General features: G+C 34.8%; 2 protein-coding genes and 3 non-coding genes across 5 annotated transcripts; 4 read left to right on the forward strand and 1 right to left on the reverse strand.

The window, feature by feature from the left end:
- The first annotated feature begins 69 nt into the window (after positions 1-69).
- LOC129571524 (signal recognition particle receptor subunit alpha homolog) lies at positions 70-3,195 on the forward strand. The gene is made up of 6 exons (XM_055451334.1): positions 70-738; positions 887-1,145; positions 1,244-1,502; positions 1,613-2,561; positions 2,648-2,815; positions 2,878-3,195. Exons 1-6 carry the CDS (start codon positions 622-624, stop codon positions 3,001-3,003), a joined length of 1,878 nt encoding a protein of 625 aa, XP_055307309.1. The 5' UTR covers positions 70-621; the 3' UTR covers positions 3,004-3,195.
- A 163-nt stretch (positions 3,196-3,358) lies between these two features.
- On the reverse strand, positions 3,359-3,430 carry Trnae-uuc (transfer RNA glutamic acid (anticodon UUC)). Its single transcript has one exon. It is a non-coding gene; the product is annotated as a tRNA-Glu (tRNA).
- Positions 3,431-4,338: 908 nt separating this feature from the next.
- LOC129564723 (5S ribosomal RNA) lies at positions 4,339-4,457 on the forward strand. Its single transcript, XR_008687541.1, has one exon. It is a non-coding gene; the product is annotated as a 5S ribosomal RNA (ribosomal RNA).
- A 3,782-nt stretch (positions 4,458-8,239) lies between these two features.
- On the forward strand, positions 8,240-9,967 carry LOC129566997 (uncharacterized). The gene is made up of 5 exons (XM_055443449.1): positions 8,240-8,339; positions 8,433-8,924; positions 8,999-9,191; positions 9,294-9,457; positions 9,583-9,967. The coding sequence occupies exons 2-5, from the start codon at positions 8,694-8,696 to the stop codon at positions 9,721-9,723; spliced, it is 729 nt and encodes a 242-aa protein (XP_055299424.1). The 5' UTR covers positions 8,240-8,339; positions 8,433-8,693; the 3' UTR covers positions 9,724-9,967.
- Positions 9,968-11,032: 1,065 nt separating this feature from the next.
- On the forward strand, positions 11,033-11,104 carry Trnae-uuc (transfer RNA glutamic acid (anticodon UUC)). The gene has a single exon. It is a non-coding gene; the product is annotated as a tRNA-Glu (tRNA).
- The last annotated feature ends 5,753 nt before the right edge of the window (positions 11,105-16,857 follow it).

A 16,857-nucleotide genomic window follows, 5' to 3' on the forward strand; every position in this document is an offset into this window, starting at 1 on the left:
AATTGCGTTTGGATTCGCACTGTTGGCCAAACTGCAAGTGGTTTCAGTGTGTTTGGCAGAGCGAACTTTGAATTGGAAAAACATCTTATTGGGAATGGTTGATTAAATTTTTTTTTTGAGAGAATTCAATTTAATCTCAGTATTTCTATTGAAAGAAACATTTTTGAACGAAACATGGATTTTAATTCGAATTGTTGAAAAAATCAATGAAAATTCATCTTAAAACGGAGACTTTGACTCACTCAAGAATTTATTAAAATAATTTCCAGTCTAAAATCAAATCGAATTACATTCTCATTTCATTCATTCATTAAATGGTCATTAAAATACGATTTCCAACAACCAAAAACTGTTTGCTTTGATACGAGAACTTTGTTGTTTTTATTGTAATGTGTCAGATTTGAATGTCAGTTGGTCGTTCGCATCGGGCAGTCCAGCACGTGAAATGTGTCTGCCAAACAGAAAAAGACATTTCACTTAATTGAAGTAAAATTGTTGACGTGTTAACACATAGACATAGCGATTTGTGTTTTTGTTTCAGCCAAAAGAGTGTCATTTGTTTTTGTGTTTCCACAAAATCTGTTCCCTTTTTTTCGTTGTGCAAATTATTTAGGCAAAAAAATGTTAGATTTATTCACGATTTTTACCAAAGGAGGCATCGTTTTATGGTGTTTCCGTGGAACACAGGAAATTTTCACAGCGCCAGTCAATGCATTGATTCGCAGTGTAATTTTGCAGGTAATTTGAATATTTGTGATTTCATGCATGGCATGAAGATCAGGTTTTGTACGCAAGAGAGAGAGAGAGAGAGAAAGAAAGTAAGAGTATCACACTGACCTAGACACCATTTAATCGTATTTTTCGATGATTTCCACTTGAAAAACAGGAACGTACGGGATCAAATTCGTATGATCACAATAATTTAACGCTGCAATACAAATTGGACAATGAATTTGAGCTGATTTTCGTGGTTGCGTTTCAAAAAATACTACAACTGTCCTACGTTGACAAGTTCCTGAGCGACATTCACTTGGAATTTAGAGACAAATACAAAAATGAATTGGTTTCACGCGAGAATCGAAGCTATCAACAATACGATTTTTTGAGCGAATTCAACCATATTTTAGAAGAAGCTGAAAAATGGGGTAAGAGTGGCATTGAAAAAACATGGATATTTTCTCAGAATGCATTTTTAACACCGACAATTTATTCATGATGGTACATTTTTTATTGTGAAATCTAGGTCGTTTGCAAGCAAAATTACCCAAACAAATGCGTTCTTTTAATGATTCACAAAAATCAAAGAAAACTGTTGCGTCAATGATTGAACGCAAGGATGGTAAACCAATGGCACCACCGAAAAAAATCGTCAAAATAGTCGAAGCTAAAGTGGAAGCAGTTGAAGAGTCCGATTCCAATGGTGGTTTAACTGAGGATGTTTTGGTGGCAAATCGTCGTAAATTAGCTGAAAAATTGTCGGGAAAGAAGAAGGTGGACTCGAAGTGAGTGCAGAATGGCATATTCTTCTGAAGAATTTGATTCTTATTTCAAATAATTCGTTTTTCATAACATTTTCTCACTTTCATACAATTTTCTGCTTTGATTAAACTAGGAAATCGCCAAAAACTCCGACGGAAAAAGTGAAAGCGGGTAAACAAGCGCGTGTTTGGGATTTGGGTGGTTCATCGAAGGATGCACCAGTTTTAGATCGTTCGAAAGATAATCCCGATGATATTCGAAGCGTCTATACATCGGACAACCAAATGATTGGATCGATGAAGGGTGGCATTCAAGATCTGGCGGTTGAAAGCGAGTCAAGCTCCGATGAAGAATCTGAAGAAGATGTGGGCAACAACAATCAAAACACCACCAAATCGAATTCTACGGGTAAAAAGAGCGTATTTTCAATGTTTTCGAAGTTTGTCGGTGCCAAGAATTTGACACGTGAAGACATGCAAACAGCATTGGATAAATTACGTGACCATTTGATTACTAAAAACGTTGCAAACTATATTGCCAACGAGCTGTGCGATTCAGTTGCCGTAAAATTGGAGGGAAAAGTGTTGGGAACATTTGATACCATAGCATCAACGGTCAAAAATGCATTGACCGAGGCTCTGGTGCAAATTCTATCGCCAAAACGTCGAATTGACATTCTGCGTGATTGCCTAGAGGCAAAGAAGAATCAACGTCCATACGTCATGGCTTTTTGCGGTGTGAACGGCGTTGGAAAATCGACAAATTTGGCCAAAATCTGCTTTTGGCTCATTGAGAACAATTTTAACGTGTTGATTGCAGCTTGTGATACGTTCAGAGCTGGAGCCGTTGAACAATTGCGCACACATATGCGTCACTTGAACGCATTGCACCCACCGGAGAAACATGGTGGCCGTCAAATGGTTCAACTGTATGAAAAAGGTTATGGAAAAGATGCTGCTGGCATTGCAATGGAAGCCATACGATTCGCTTCGGATTCTCGCATCGATGTCGTTCTAGTCGATACTGCTGGCAGAATGCAAGATAACGAGCCTCTCATGCGTGCTTTGACCAAATTGATTGCGGTAAATTCAAAACTTTTTCTCATCGAATTCCGAAAATGAATAAACTTAATTCTGATTTTATCATTTTGAAAAAAAAAAAAAAACAGGTTAACGAACCGGATTTGGTCTTGTTTGTCGGAGAAGCTCTGGTTGGAAACGAAGCGGTCGATCAATTGACGAAATTCAATCAAGCACTCGCCGATCACTCATCGGCCACTAATCCACATCTAATCGACGGAATCGTTTTAACAAAGTTCGATACCATCGATGATAAGGTAATTTTACACTAATTGACCTTTCTCATTGAAAATGCTAATTGTATTCGTTCTATCAATAGGTTGGTGCGGCAATTTCTATGACGTATATCACTGGGCAGCCAATCGTTTTCGTTGGAACGGGTCAAACTTATACTGATTTGAAAGCATTGAATGCAAAGGCTGTCGTTCACGCTTTGATGAAGTAAAACCAATTCAGTCACAATCATCCACATTCTCTCCACCTTCTCTTCTACACAACAACAATCCAGATTTAATATACAGCCATGCACATTACCGTTATACCGATTTATTCTGACTTCTTTATTCGTTACATTTTTTATTTAACCGATTTTTTTGTTATTCAAATAAAAGAACGCCAATTTTTTGAGGTTATGGAATAAGTGTGCAATTTTCTTTGACTGACTTTATGTGTGCGTCGTGTGCAGTAAATGTAGTAATTCTGAATTTGATAGAAATTAATTATTTTCATTTCGAATACAGAGTGGTGCGTCAGCAAAATTGAGAAAATAAATTGTGACAAAAATAAAAACAAAAAAAAAATTCCCCTACCGGGAATCGAACCCGGGCCTTCTCGGTGAAAGCGAGATATCCTAGCCACTAGACCATAGAGGAGACATGGTTAAAGACGGCAGAGTGCATTCTCGATGAGAATTTCTCATATTCACCGAATTTTTCTTTGGAACGTATATATTTTAGTACTAACCTCGTCTTGCGTTTGGTATTTAGTTCCTGTCTATTTATTCTGAACTATTTCATCATAATTTCATCATTTTTCTTCGCATTCATCTGAAATTTTTCTATCAAGTACTATGATTTAAATTTGTATTTATGTTCAATGTTCATTCAAGCAACGGAGAAGTGACAGCTCTATGTTTCTTTCGAAATTAGTTCACACATACGTCACTCGGTGAACAAATGTTGGTAGCGTTGTGTCGTAGCCAACGTAATGTGTGTTCGTTGTATTGTCGACTGCGAGTATTAAACGATGATGAAACGAATAATTATCAACATTTTGAAAAAAAAATAATCACAATTTTATCAATTTGAGTATCGGCAAATTTATTTTGACAAGATTTTATATCATAATTGTTGCACACTCGACAAGAGTGCATTTGGCCATGCCGACATTCGGCCCCGGTGGGCGAGTGGGATAAAGCGCCGCTCTCGGAAGGTTGCAAGTTCGATTCCGGCAGTTCATTAACAGTTTTTCTCAAAAAAAATGTAAATGAACTCGAAATCGAATTTGAAACCTTGACTATGGCTGCCAACCGTGAATGTGAATTAGATAGCAAACAATAGAAAAAATATCAAATTTGTACAAAAAACTAGTAAGAATACACACATATCATTAAAGTAGCATGCAAATTCAAGCCCAAATTGAACTTGCATGCGAAGTAGGAACAAAAACAAAAACAATAGCCATTACTAAAAGACTGAAAAAGAACCATTGCTTAAAGACTGAATCGTAGATAGATAAATAAATAAATTCACATTGGTTGGTGACATAGTTGGCCAGTATAGTCAACGATCATATCATGTAGAAAGCACCAGTTCCCGTCCGATCACTGAAGTTAAGCTGCATCGAGCATGGTTAGTACTTGAATGGGTGACCGTCTGGGAAGACCAAGTGTTGTTGACACAATTTGTTTGATGAGATTTTCTTAGTAAAACGGTGGTTTGTTGCTGAAGTTAACCTAGAATTGAATTATAATTGAAATCAATTTTTTGTTCTACAATATCTGAATAGATGCTGTTAACACCGCCAGAAAAAGACAAAATATAGCAATTTGGCTGTTCTGTAATGGACAAATATGTGAGAATTCTTTTGAAATCGCCTTTTTCAACCTTTATATACGAAAATATTTCTACTGATTTGATTTTTTTTTTGGAAAATCACACTGAAAACATCCAATATTCTAACGCAATATGTTGTGAAATCAACTGACTTAATGGTCATAACTGGCCTATTTTGGCGATATTTGATCCATGTTGAAGGGTTTTTTTCTTACAAGAAGTGCTTATTTCGAGTTGCGATGTTCAGCAAAGTTGTTTCTTTGGCCAAAATCTATGATTTTATCAACTCGGAAAACTTAAATTTTCCGGTTTTCTTCGGAAAATTGTGGAAAATAATCGAAATTATTCCTGTAATTTGGACTTGATTCACAAAACATGATTTTTCACTATGAATGAGAGCTATATTGATGAAAGTTGTTCTATATGGATGGAGTTAAAAATTGCTGAAGAAATTAAAGTTCCTCTCACACAGTTCACAAGTGTAAGTTTTTCATATAGCCAAAACGGCTTGTTTTTCAAAATGACCCGAAGTAAAAATAAAATCTACATGGGAAATAAGGAGAATACCCGATGTTTGAAAAAATATAATAACATCTTCATAGAAAAATTTATGTTAAAAATGAAAATTGGTCTCGAAAGACCTTAAGAACACAGCAGTGTTAAAAAGACTACCAATTAAAGTAATCGATACCTACCTCTACATGGAGTATGTCGGCACACCCTTCGAAGATGAAATACCATATACGTTGTATACATAGTTTGGATCTGTTGAGAATTAAAAGCATATACATTGTTTTAGGATTTTGATTTGAGTTCTAAAACGTACATTAAAATCTCTCGAAGATTTCGATTATTTTACATGTAAATGCATTTCAAAATAAAACGAATTACGTACGTAATCCATTCCGCGCCGCATTTCATACAATGAGTGCGAACATTTGTTGAAACATCACAATTTTTAACATACATTGTAATATTCGGTGAGTGCCACTGAAAAAATATTCAAACTTATTTAGTGCATGAGACGCATGGTCACTCATTTAATGAGTGAGACGCACGCGGATGAGATGAAGCAAAGCGAAAGAGAAGCGGGCAACTCCATACGAACGAATGATATAGCGCGCATACATTTGAGGAAAATTTGAAGAAATGTTGATTTCAACACCTGGTTGTTCACGGAGCTCCTTTATTTTTGCAAAAAATATCAGTTAGCCTTGACCGAAACCCTGAAAAATGGCTTTTTGAGTGATTTTTCATACAAAAGTGACATTTGGTTTCAGGTCATCAGTCCGAGGCTGATAGTTCGAAATTGGTATGTCAGAATGAGCTCAAAATCAATCCGAAGCTTTGTGTCGACATGCCAAAACTTTTTGCTTTTACAGATCTCAATTTGAGATGTCCGGCGAATAAAAATCTCGGACGCGAACGCAGACGATGCCAATAACAATATGTAATAAAATATTATACAATCCTCTGATATTTAATTGGAAAGATTTAATTGATTTTATTGATACACAGTATTTAAAAAACGGGGAGAGAAAGAGGGAAAAACGGATAGTACTGACGTCCATGTGCATAATCAGATAGAAAGAGAGCTACCCCGTGTGCAAATAAAATGACTAACAGTCACTCAGTTGTATGAAGCTGTAGGTAGTGAAACACAACTAAAACTGTCCCAAATTAACCGACTGACTTAGACAGTCAACAATTTTCCACACGGGCAAGCATATCGTGTAATCAAATTTTGAGCAAAATCGGTCAATGCCTTCAGTTACCATATGAAATTCCGGTGTTTTTGTTACGCTTTGTGCGAATCTTCGCTACTTCGTTAGTATTAGTAGTGCACACCTAAATTTCACATGGTAGCTTGCTTTCTATCTGGTTATGTGCATGAACGCCTGTACTATCCTATTTTCCCTATTTCTCTTGCCGTTTCTTTAATATTGTTTGCTTCTAAAAATAGACAACGTAACTTTAACCCAAGAAAAAACAGTTCTTCCTTTCCAGAGGTAAAGTGATAATTTCAGCCATTTTTATTTTACACATGTACCAAATATATGATAATATATGAGTATATATGTATATATGTGACATGAAAATACATCTACACAATGTTGTATACAGTGTCGCTTTTAGCACTACATGAAATGTAGAGCTATTAGATATGTTTTTATGTTCAGACACGATATCTCGGGAACGCTTGAACCGATTTCGTTCGAATTTTGAAAAGAGATCTCTTTTGTCGTCTATTTATGCGTGAATAACTCGTGGCAAGTTTTTGAAAAGTGCGTATTTAGGCTAAATGCATTGACCGATTTTGCTCAAAATTTGATTACACGATATGCTTGCCTTTTAGACAAACTATATCCAATACAATGTGCTAACCCAAGTGGTTTAACTGTGGAGATGCGTTCATTTATACGCGGAGCGCGCCCATCTTGATGTATATTCACTTCATATTTAGCACTATACATAGCACATTTGCTTCACATGTGTTGTATTACACATACATGTGATGATGATTAAATAGAAAAATTATAATATCTTGTCTGTATTTTGAAATGAACTTAATGTTGAAAAAAATCGAAACAATTGTAAAAAATGTTACGGGAAAAAAAAACTTACTTTTTGAGTCAAAACTTTTTGAAACAGGATATTTTATTGTTTCTTGATTACGGAGCGCTACACAGCGAGCATCCTACACGAGAGAAAAGTAATGACTGACTTGAAAATACGCAGCTGCTATGAAAAAGCACCGAATTCTCCATTTCCTCGTTAAGCCTAGTTTACAGTTCAACAAAAAATGTTCGTTGTGGTGAATAAAACAAAAAAGTTGAAAATATAGCACCCAAAACAATGTTTAAATTAATGATGCCATAAATTCTATTTTTTCGAAAGATAATGTCCAATGATACATCTACAAAATTATGTGTATCCGCGAAAACAACAACTTTGATACTGACCCAATTCGAAGCACTTTTGAGCCGAATAACAGTTTTGCAATTTCCAAAGAAATATTGGCGAGATGTAAACTAGACTTTAACTATAAATTAGTACATACAAGAAAACGATTTTTGCTTTCAGAACGAGGAGCTTATTTAAAGTCTAGTTTACAGTTGCACGAAAAAAAAAGTTCATCAATGTAAAAAAAAAACGAATAAGTTTAAAATTATTCATGTCACTAAATCAAAATTCCGTTTTTAACATTTTCTTTACTCGTTACTTTTTTATTTAACAGATTGCTTTTTTTATTGAGAACAATATTGTGAAAACGGCAAATGTCGAAGTATTCACCTCTTCCCTCCAATGCCGCCATTTTTTGAATTTCCAGTTTCTGCATATATATGATAAAGATCCATATTGAAGATGAGAAGAGTGTACATACGCTGGACTCTTTCAATTTTTGGTTCATACATGTAGTGATTTATTCAAGGCTGCATCTGACTAAAAAGTTGTGGAGGAATTTTATATAAGGTATATCGGTAAATTTGGATGCAGTTTCCATCGCATTTTTTACGATCGAATTGATGTGCTCTTTAAATTTCAATTTCCTGTCAAAAATAACACATGAATCTTTTATGCTGTTTGCTTCAGCTAATGGAGTGCCGCTGATGTTGTAAACATCAGCGCTTGGATTAACTTGTTCGAAACGACCATTGCGCAACAAATAGTAATAAACAATATTTTATTCAAACGTAAGAACGCCAATTTTTTGGGTATGGAACAAGTATGTATGTATTTCTTCTTCTTTCACTCATTCAGGTACAGTAAATGAAGTAATTTTGAATTTCGTTTAATTAGACGCATTCATTATTCACAGTTGCGTGCGATCTCTCCCACGAACAATACACCCATTGTATGACGAATGGCCACTCGTCTCACAAATTAAAATCAATAGAACGTCATTTCAGTTTCATCTAGTCAACGACTCAGAAGACACGCTCCATCGAGCAATCGGTCACTGAATAGTCTATTGCATTCGCATTTATTTGCGTGATCAGTTAATACTGAAGATTTTTGAGTTTTAAGATTAAAAAAGCGAAGAAATTTTTTCCAAATAAATAAAAAATACTGTCGCAAAATGATTTTTCCGACGATTTTGGTATTTTGTATTGTTTTGGCTGTGGGATATGGACAAGTACTTGGTTCGCCTGAGTATTGTACCGATTTGATTCCACAATCGAACGTAACCGTTCATAAGTTATTTGGAACTTGGTTCGGTGTCGAGGTGATTACACACAAGGATCGTGTTACTGGAGAAAGACCAAGCAGCGACTGTATCTATGTTGTGATTTCTGGAATTACTTATGAAGTGAGCAGAATTTTACTAAATACACATTGGAAGTTGAGAAGGATATGAAAAAAACTATTTCTCCTATTATTCAGATGGCTACTGCACGACCACCAGAAAATTCAAGAGAAATCGTTACTCAATTCGGTAAAGCCCCCATATCGAATCCGATGAAAGACTATCGCTACTTAAGGTTGGAATGGACTGAATTAGATGAAAAAGTCGAGTATATATTGCGATACAACATAAGTCGAAGTGGATTTTGGCTATCGTCCGCACCACATGAACGTAATTGTTCAAATTTTTTCATTGAAAATTCTACTGTTTTAAAATTCCCTTTTCACTATCCCTGACTAAATAAAAAAATGTATATCATATTTCCATCTTAAGGTGATCATTTTGGTGATAAACCGAGTTATAGTGATTTCTCCGGCATCATTCAAGTGATCGTAGAAACTGACAATCATTTGGTGTTAACATTCTGTGAAACTATACCGAAAAGGCAACTCTTTTCCATCATATTGACACGTCATTCGAATTCGATACCAATGGATGTAAGCACAAAAACGGAAAATAAATTCAAAATATTGAAAACACTCAAAAAAGTGATACAAATCATCGATATTATAGCACAACAAATTTCATTTGATATTAATGCCAATTTCATTCCTAATTTCAGCTCATAAAATCTATTCACGATAAATTGAGGAATCGGAACCTGCAAAATATCGCTTATCGGCCTGTTTGTGCTGGCGTTGATCTGATTCACGGATCATACTTTCTGGCAATTACGATTGCGCTTGTGTTTGCCATACAGTAAAAATGGATTTAGGTTTATTACTACGAAGGAGTGTAGAAAGTAGCGCGTACTTCAGAATCAATTGAGTGTCTGTTTTGCAAATTATGTCAATCACTTGCCCATTTTGTGTCACTTGCCCACTTTTGACGTTAACTGAAGACCACCCATTGAAGAATTGAGAATATTTAAATTTCAATTAACTGGACGTTTATTCTGAATGAGTCGCATTAGTATAGTTTTCAGTGTTCAAGCCTTCATTCCAAAAAATAAAATCGTGTGCTCCATATGGCATCTGCAAAAATTGTTTTTTTCTTTCTTACTGTCTTTCGTCCACTCATTTTGTGACTTGAGAATGTGTTGAACGTAAACCAAAACATAATTAAATTGATTTAAACATCTAAGTAACATAAGTGGTTTTATTAAGTCGTTGCTTGTATCACATTACTACTGGTAAATTGTTGTTCATTCAGACTAGTCCGTACTGAATGCAGCCAATTAAATTGAGCGCTTCGAAAGGAAATTCTTTCGAAGCCTACGCAAAAATTGTACTCGTTTTGTCAGTTGCGACACTTGTTCTACGGTTATATGGGCTTCGGGCTATGAATTATTATTATTGTTTGTTTTTCGCGACGCAGGCACACAAATTTTAGGGCTATAAAAATGAGAGAAAAAAAGGTATGACTGAGATTCATTGCTGTGGTGTTTTGTTGTGACTTCCGATTTTGGGTGCATTGTCTGAAGTCCCGACAAAAACGAAATTTATTTCACGATTTTCTCTTCGTGCAAAAAATGCAGGCCTGCGAAGTTTTAGTCATTGTTCTACGTATCGCTGGAGATGAAGTCATATTTGTCTAACTGCAAATAGCTATGCTAGAGCATCTATTGATGACTGTCACGTGCCTCGACCGTGTATACAATTTGGCGATATATTTTAACGACGAACATAAATCAAATTTCCCCCAAAAAATAACGTAGAAAAAATTGAATTCGTGCCTACGAAAATCCATTAAATAAACAGAGTCAACTGAGTATAAAAAAGGACTACAAGGGAGGAAAAAACAGTTGTAAACTAAAAAAAATGAAAACAATCAGTTTTGGCATGTATGATATGTTTTTTTTAGCATAACAAAAAACATGTAAAAAAAGTGTCCCATTTTTAAATCAATATGACTCACAGCACCGTGTTTTCTTTTGACACAACGAGAACTTCAGTAAGGTGGGAATTGACTACACAGTTTATTTTCATATCGGCTTATGGAATTCCGTTCGAACCTCTATATTTATAGATAAGAAAAGTTTGCGAATGCTCTTGGTCGTGTTCAATCATATCTCCTCTATGGTCTAGTGGCTAGGATATCTCGCTTTCACCGAGAAGGCCCGGGTTCGATTCCCGGTAGGGGAAAATATTTTTTAATTCTTTTTGCCACATTTTATTCCCTTAATTTGCTCCAAACGCATACAGGAGCTGATGCAATGCTTTGTATTCGAAATGTAAAAATAATTTCTATAGCATATTCTATCTTGAATGAATGATGCATCAACATTCTTTTGAATATATTGAAAAAAATATTATTTCTCCTAATTATTTACTATTTCATATAAAGTGAGGTTTTTTTTTCTAAAAAGAAAGTGAATTTTCCCACACTTGATTACGTTCAAAATTTGTTGAGAGTCATGTTTTAACGTAATAAATACGTGGCTTGAGAATTTCACGGTCGAAACAGTAACAGTTTCAAAAGGTTGAAATGGACGATTTTTAGTCCAATCGAGGAGATTTATTGATGCGCTATAGCCTCTCCTGCTTATTTCCGATGGCTCCGAATGACCAAAAATGTCGGCGGCCAATAGAACATTTTCTGACTGAATGTGTATCAGGGTGGTCCAAACTGATTTATCATGGTAAGGTATATGCTCCCAATAGCTTAAAATTAAATTGGGCTCAAAACTAGCTGATTCATAATTTGATGTTAAAAATACACTTGGAACCATGTGTTCTTACTATATGGCTGAATTTGTTTGAAAAAACCATGCTTTTGTACTAAAACTTTTTTAAAAAGCCGCATTAGCTAATTTTCGACAATGGATTCGTATTCAGCGTCTCAAAAAACCCAAAAAATGATATGTCACCGGATTCGATTTGAATAACCTATGGGTTTTCTATCAATGCGCAAGAAGTGTGCAACGTGCCGCGTTAAAAAAAATTGTTTTACTATTGCAAAACTAGGTCAAAAACAGACATTTTAAGTACGGCTCCATCGACCACTAGATTTTAACATTCATTCTGAGAATGGGAATCAGCTAGTTTTGAGCCCAATTTAATTTTAAGCTATTGGGAGCATATATCTTACCATGATAAATCAGTTTGGACCACCCTAATGTGTATGGCGGTGCCGCATTTCCAAATAGGGTTTAAAAACGCGTTATTTTTTTCATTGTTTCCTAAAAAAGTTATTCTACAGAGCCGTTAAATACCGCCTAAAAACGTTATCTCATTATTTCTCGTTATTTATGCAGTATTTCGAACGGTCAATATAGAACAATACAGAAAAATAACGTTTCTTCACCGTTTGCGGTATTTGTCGAAACGTTTGTGAACCCTATTTCCAAGCCGTTTTTAGCAGATACCTAGGGGCTAACCACGGTTTTAAAAATAACCAATAATGACCGACTTCAACGTTTTTTATCATTTAAACAAATAAATTCCGATATGATCACATTTTGGTCGATTTTGCCCGATTTTTGCAGTAATTTGTTCGCTTTAACGAATGGATACTGTTCTAGAAGCGGGTTTTGGTGCATCCTCAGGATCGTTCAGAACTGCTCCCGATTCTGGAAGTGGGTTTTGGTGGATCTTCAGGATGGACCAGACTGGGTTTGACAATGCCCTGGCCCATCCTGAGGATCCACTTCCAGAACCGGGAGCAGTACTAAACGATCCTGAGGATCCACAAAAACCCACTTCCAGCATTTTTGGATCGGTAATGACGTCAGCACATTAAACGTTTATAGTCGATATTAAACGATAAAATTCAATATATACAGATTTTTTCAAATTTTTACGGATGTCATTAAAATTGGGCGATAAAAACAGATTTTGTCAATAAAACATCCGTGGTTAGCCCCTAGGCAGAAACATCATAGAATACGGTGTGCCATTTGCGTTCTATTGACGAATCGATTGTGCTGCATTTTTGTGGACAGCATGACAGTGTACACTGTACAGCTTTGTGGTTGCGATCGTGTTTTTGCGAGAGATTTACAAGCTATGTAAGAAATAATTACATCCGCTGCATTTCGAGTGTGTATGAAAACGTTTTCGGGTTGATCAAGTGCGTTAATCTATTCGTAAATACAGTGGAACCTCGATTATCCGTCCTCCCATTATCCGTCACCTCTGTTAACCGTCACGCTTTGCGGAAGTGAATTTTTTTTCAGTTCATTTTACTTGAACATACGAATAATGTCGCCGACTGAAATTCATAATCAAAATCAATTGTGTTTCGCTTGTACATCCATACAATAAGATTTGAAATCGAAGGCGTTGCTACCGAAAACATTTCTCGGATCTAACATATGACACCCATAGAAAAAGATGAATATTCAAATCTTGGAAAATTTGCCGAAATGACTGCGGGTAGGGCGATTTTAATTGTAGATTTTATGTAGTTTAATGTAGTGTTTTTACTTTTTTTATGTAGGAGCAATTTTTCGAGTAATCGGCTATCGAAAAACTGCTATAAAATGGAACAACTCAAATCTTGGTCAAAAACGTATTTTCCACAAATCGAATTTTTTTTCGAATGAAGAATGGTTCCAAAAAATTGTAGATAAATTGTAGAATTAAAATCAATTGTCTGTTTTCAAATATGTCTGCCCGTTCGTTCGATATCGGGACGAGTCTTGAAAATTGGTCCAAAATCGATAAAACTCAAATCTTGGCCACAAATTGAAATTTCCACAAACTGAATCTTCCTCTCTTGATGCTAGGTTCCATAAAATTGTAGAAAAAATTTAGAATTCAAATCTACAATTAATTTTGAGCCACTACAGTCGACTACAATCAATTTTCGACCACTACAATAACTGTAGGTGCTTCTACAATTATTTTCGGGCCACTACAATTAATTTTGGTTACTTCAATGATTAAAACACGTTTTATATCAGTTTATAGCAGTTTTATTCCCATATCAAATATTAAACTCCCCTGGAGCCAAACTGTCTCTTTTTTACTCTAAGTTTTTTTCCATCTTATCTATAGAAAGAGAACTCATTAGTTGTTTTTTGTTCTATAGGTGTCATATATTTTCTACATCACCCGATATTTCATCATAAACTAATAATAATATGGATGTTTTGATTGATTGGGCTTATTTTATGAAAACCCCGATTATCCGTCTTTTTCGATTATCCGTCAAGGTGCTGGTCCGGTGCCTGACGGATAATCGAGGTTCCACTGTAGTGATAAATCATAACGTAATGATTGTGTATTTGAAGATTGAGTAAAGGGAGACAATACCATTTTTTTTTTGTTCAAATAATTTTCATTATTTCGAGGCTTCTCTTCGATGGAAAATTCAAATACAAACCAATTTCTACAATGCTACCTCCCACGCTGTTGTGTTTAGCCATCATTACCTTACAAATTCATCAATTGGTAAACAAATATTAGTAGCGTTATGTTGTAGCTCACTTCATGCGTGTTCGTTGCATTGTCAACTCCGAGTTTTGAACTATGATGAAACGAATTATTGTCAACATTTTGGAAAAATAGAACAACCATATGATCATTTTGATTATCGGCAAATTTATTTCGATGAGATTTTTGCTATCATATTAACAACATAAAGATGAAAATTTATATCGAATTAATACGAAATTCACTTATATTTGTTACACACTCAACAAGAGTGCATTTAGCCGTGCCGATCATCGGCTCCGGTGGCCGAGTGGCATAATATACGCCTCTCCTACCGGCAGGTTGCATACCCGATTTTGTCAGTTCATTAAAAGTATTTCTCGAAAAAATGTTACTGAACTATGAAATCGAATTTAAAAACTTGGATATGGCTGCCAACCGATGATGTGAATTAGATAGAAAAAGATATTGACAATAGAAAAAGTATTGAATTTGTACAAAAAAATATAGTGAGAATACAGACATATCATTAAAGTAGCATGCAAATTCAAGCGACATTCGAACTTGCATGCGAAGTAGAAACAAAAACTAAAACAATAGCCATTACTAAAAGACTGAAAAAGAACCATTGCTTAAAGACTGAATCGTAGATAGATTAAAGAAATTGGAAGTTCACATTGGTTTGTGACATAGTTTGGCTAGTATAGTCAACGATCATCTCATGTCCGATCACTGAAGTTATCCGTCCGATCACTGAAGTTAACCTGCATCGAGCATGGTTAGTGAATGGGTGACCGTCTGGGAAGACCAAGTGTTGACACAAATGTTCTTTAGTGAGTTTTTCTTAGTAAAACAGAAGTTTGTCGATGAAGAGAACCTAAAATTGAATCAAAATTGAAAACATTCTTTTTTTGCAATACTAAGTTATATGCTGACTAATAATAAGAGAGTGCAATAATAAAAATAATCGATACCTACCTCTACTCCGTGCCAACACTCCAAGATGAAATATCATATACGTGGTATACATAGTAAGAAAGATCTGTTGAAAATTAAAAACATATAATAATGAATTTTGATTTGAGTTTGAAAACACACATTGAATTCGTTTGAAGCCTTTGATTATTTCACATTGTAAATACAATTCAAAATAAAGTATTATCCAATTTTATATTTAATTAAAAAGATTGAATCGATTTTGTTGATATGCCCCTAAAACACACGTAATCTGTGTGTTAAACTTGAATCTAAGCACAAACAGGGATATTCTTTCTCCCTTTGTTAGTTGAGTTCATTTGATAATTTTTTGTACATGTACCGAATACATGGTACAAATGCTTCACGTGAGAATTAGTATTGTATTTAACATATATGTGAAAATGATTATTGGAAGAAAAAAAGACTCCTTCCATTTCAAAATGAACTTAATGATGAAAAATAGAAACAATCGGAGAAAATTTTATAGGAAAACCACCAGAAATCACAAAAAAAAACTTACTTTTTGAGTCAAAACTTTTTGAAACAGGATACTCTATTGTTTCTTTGTTTAGAATCGATATTTAGCAAGCATCCTGCACAAGAGTAAAGCAATGACTGATTTAAAAATGTGCAGCTGCTATGGAACAGCATCTCTCTTCCCCTTAAAGCCTAGTTCACAGTTCGACAAAACATGTTCATTGTGGTGAATAGAACAAACAAGTTGAAAATATAGCACTAAAAACGGAATTATTTGTATTCTCGAAAACGACAACTTTTATTTTGATGAAACTAATTCGTTGCACCACTAAGCAAAAACACGGTTTGGAATTTGCAAAGAAAATATTTCGTTTCGAGGTGTAAACTAGGCTTTAACTATATAATATATATTAGTACATACAAGAAAACACTTTTTGCAAGTATGTAGTTTTCTTACATAAATTGATTCTATGCATGCGTCAATGCAAACGCTCATTCTGGCGTAATAAATGAAGTAATTTCGAACTTCGTTTAATTTACTTTGTTTATTATTCAGTGTTGGGTGAGATCTTCCACATAAACAATACATCCATTGATGTATGGTTGCTCGATACAAAAATTTAAATCCATAAGTCGTCATTTCAGTTTCATCTAGTTAACGATAAGTAAAGATGCGTTTTGTTGAAAACTCGTCTCATTTTGAACGGTATTCTGCATTTGCATAAATTTGCGCCAACACTTGATTTTGTTATAAAATGATTTGCTGCATCGAATCCAATGAAATACTGTGCCTTTTTAAGGTTATAATGGATGAAATGAAAAGTTTGAGTATATTTTATAAGTCGAAATGGATTTTGATTATCATCGGTCCATCTTTTTCATCACAAAAATGGAAATTACTTTATTAATTCTTCATGAAATTGCATTCAATTTTCTTGTTTTTCTTGGTTCAATCATCCAAAATTGGAAAATATCTATTTGCACAACATTCAAATTTTTACTAGGATTTTGAGGAGCTCATTCAGGCGATCAACGGAGTTTCAGTGCGTTTGCGGAATCGTTCA

This window comes from Sitodiplosis mosellana, unplaced genomic scaffold, assembly GCF_009176505.1.
Source record: "Sitodiplosis mosellana isolate CC-2019 unplaced genomic scaffold, AAFC_SMos_1.0 Smas_scaffold_1, whole genome shotgun sequence".
In the NCBI taxonomy this organism is placed as follows: Eukaryota; Metazoa; Arthropoda; class Insecta; order Diptera; family Cecidomyiidae; genus Sitodiplosis; species Sitodiplosis mosellana.